General features: G+C 44.6%; 1 protein-coding gene across 1 annotated transcript; it reads right to left on the minus strand.

The window, feature by feature from the left end:
* Positions 1–238: 238 nt before the first annotated feature.
* Positions 239–1,649, minus strand: MRPL32 (mitochondrial ribosomal protein L32). The gene is made up of 3 exons (XM_010079876.1): positions 1,526–1,649; positions 1,090–1,271; positions 239–493 (listed from the first exon to the last, which is right to left on the minus strand). The coding sequence occupies exons 1-3, from the start codon at positions 1,647–1,649 to the stop codon at positions 239–241; spliced, it is 561 nt and encodes a 186-aa protein (XP_010078178.1).
* Between the last annotated feature and the right edge of the window lie 11 nt (positions 1,650–1,660).

Genomic DNA, 1,660 nt, shown 5'->3' on the forward strand with positions numbered 1-1,660 from the left:
ACGTCCAAACCCAAGGTAGATCCTGATTTCTCTTTAACTGTTGATTGCTATGATGTATCACTGAGAAGCATTTCCAACTGCATGCTATAGAAACAACACCTGCCTGCAACACCATATGGCAGGATCCACAAAAGTTCATAGGTTTTCCGTATCAACACTGAGTAAACAAATAGAGGAAAACATTCTTGAAAACTCTCTTGCTGTAGCAACTGTTTTGGTTAGCATTAGTTCTATGGCATCAATTTTGAACAAACCAAGATGGACGCTTCCTGGCTCTTTCAATGATCCGCTTGCCTTCATCTTTTTCCGTGGGCTTTTCTCCTTCATAAAGGACGACAGTCTCTACAGTTGGAGCACTAAATGGTCCTCCTTCCTTTTTACGTATTTCCATCCGTATCAGTTGAGTTTCTGCTTTCACCTTTGCGTAACAATAGCCACAAAGGATGTGTTTCTGTTTCAAGTTTCCACACTCAGGACAAACATCTATGTTCCTCTAAAAAAGACAGGAAATTTTGTAACTTGAACAGCAGCAACAAAAGAAACAGGGAATAATCACAAACTACTAAAAATGTTAAATGAAGTACTAGAGAAATGTAATTGCCTTTTCAAAATTTATTATTTTATGCAAAGTAATTTTTCTGTAAAGTATTGCTATGCCAAATACTTACTACTAAAAATAGCCTAAGAAGTCAATGCCTAATTTGTTATGCCCCTTGATGTTTGGAAGCCTAAAGACCTATCACCTCAATCAGATGCACAGAAAGTACAGACCTTTTCCATTCATACTAGCTATACAAACAAACAAAATTCACATTTTGTTGGCTTGTACCTAAACTGCCACTTTTTGTTTAACCACGGACTACTGTCACATATTGTTACAAGGTGTTTTGAAGACTACAGTGCCTTGTAAGCCTATTTATAAACAAATTGCAGAAAACTTTTTCAGACAGTATTGACTACTATAATGATTCTCCAAACAAGTGAGATGAAAAATGACTGGTGTAAATCTCACACCAGCATGCCTGTTTGCCATTAACAAAATAGCTTGTAGGGAATAAGCTAGCAAGTCCATGGAAATTTGGCGATTACCTTCACTTTTATAAGCTTATTGGGATTTCTTCGCCTGCAGCGGTTCACTTCAATGGTACGCCTTTTCTTGGGCGCCGCCATCCACAAGATGCTATCTAAAAGGCTGGGTGCCTCACTGCTTTCGCCAGCGTCATTTACTGCCTGCGGAAAAAAAGCTGGAGCTTGGACAGCTAGTGCTGGTCCTGAAGGACAGAGGAAAAAAAAAGGTAACGAATTAAACCCAAGCCCCACTTTCGTGTGCAGCCGAGGAAATACCACAGGGATGCTACTGACACCCCCAAAGCGAGAAGACAGGAGCGGGCAGCGGGCTCCCCCGCCCCGTTCCCTCACAGCGCCAGGGCCGCGCGCTCTCCTGCTCCAGCCTCCTCCCTCCGAAAAAAAAATGGGCCTGATGCCGCCCCTCGTTCAGCCGGGAGTGAAGCACGCCAGTACGTACCCCAGGGCGGGCTCTGGCCCCCAGAGAAACCCATCAAGACGCTGCGCTCCAGACGCCCCCAGCAGCGCTGAAGGAGCCCGCGCAGCCGCGGCAGCGGAGGAAAGACCATCACCAGAGCCGCCATGCTCCCAGACA

The sequence above is a fragment of the Pterocles gutturalis genome, unplaced genomic scaffold (assembly GCF_000699245.1).
Source record: "Pterocles gutturalis isolate BGI_N339 unplaced genomic scaffold, ASM69924v1 scaffold32859, whole genome shotgun sequence".
Classification (NCBI taxonomy): domain Eukaryota; kingdom Metazoa; phylum Chordata; class Aves; order Pterocliformes; family Pteroclidae; genus Pterocles; species Pterocles gutturalis.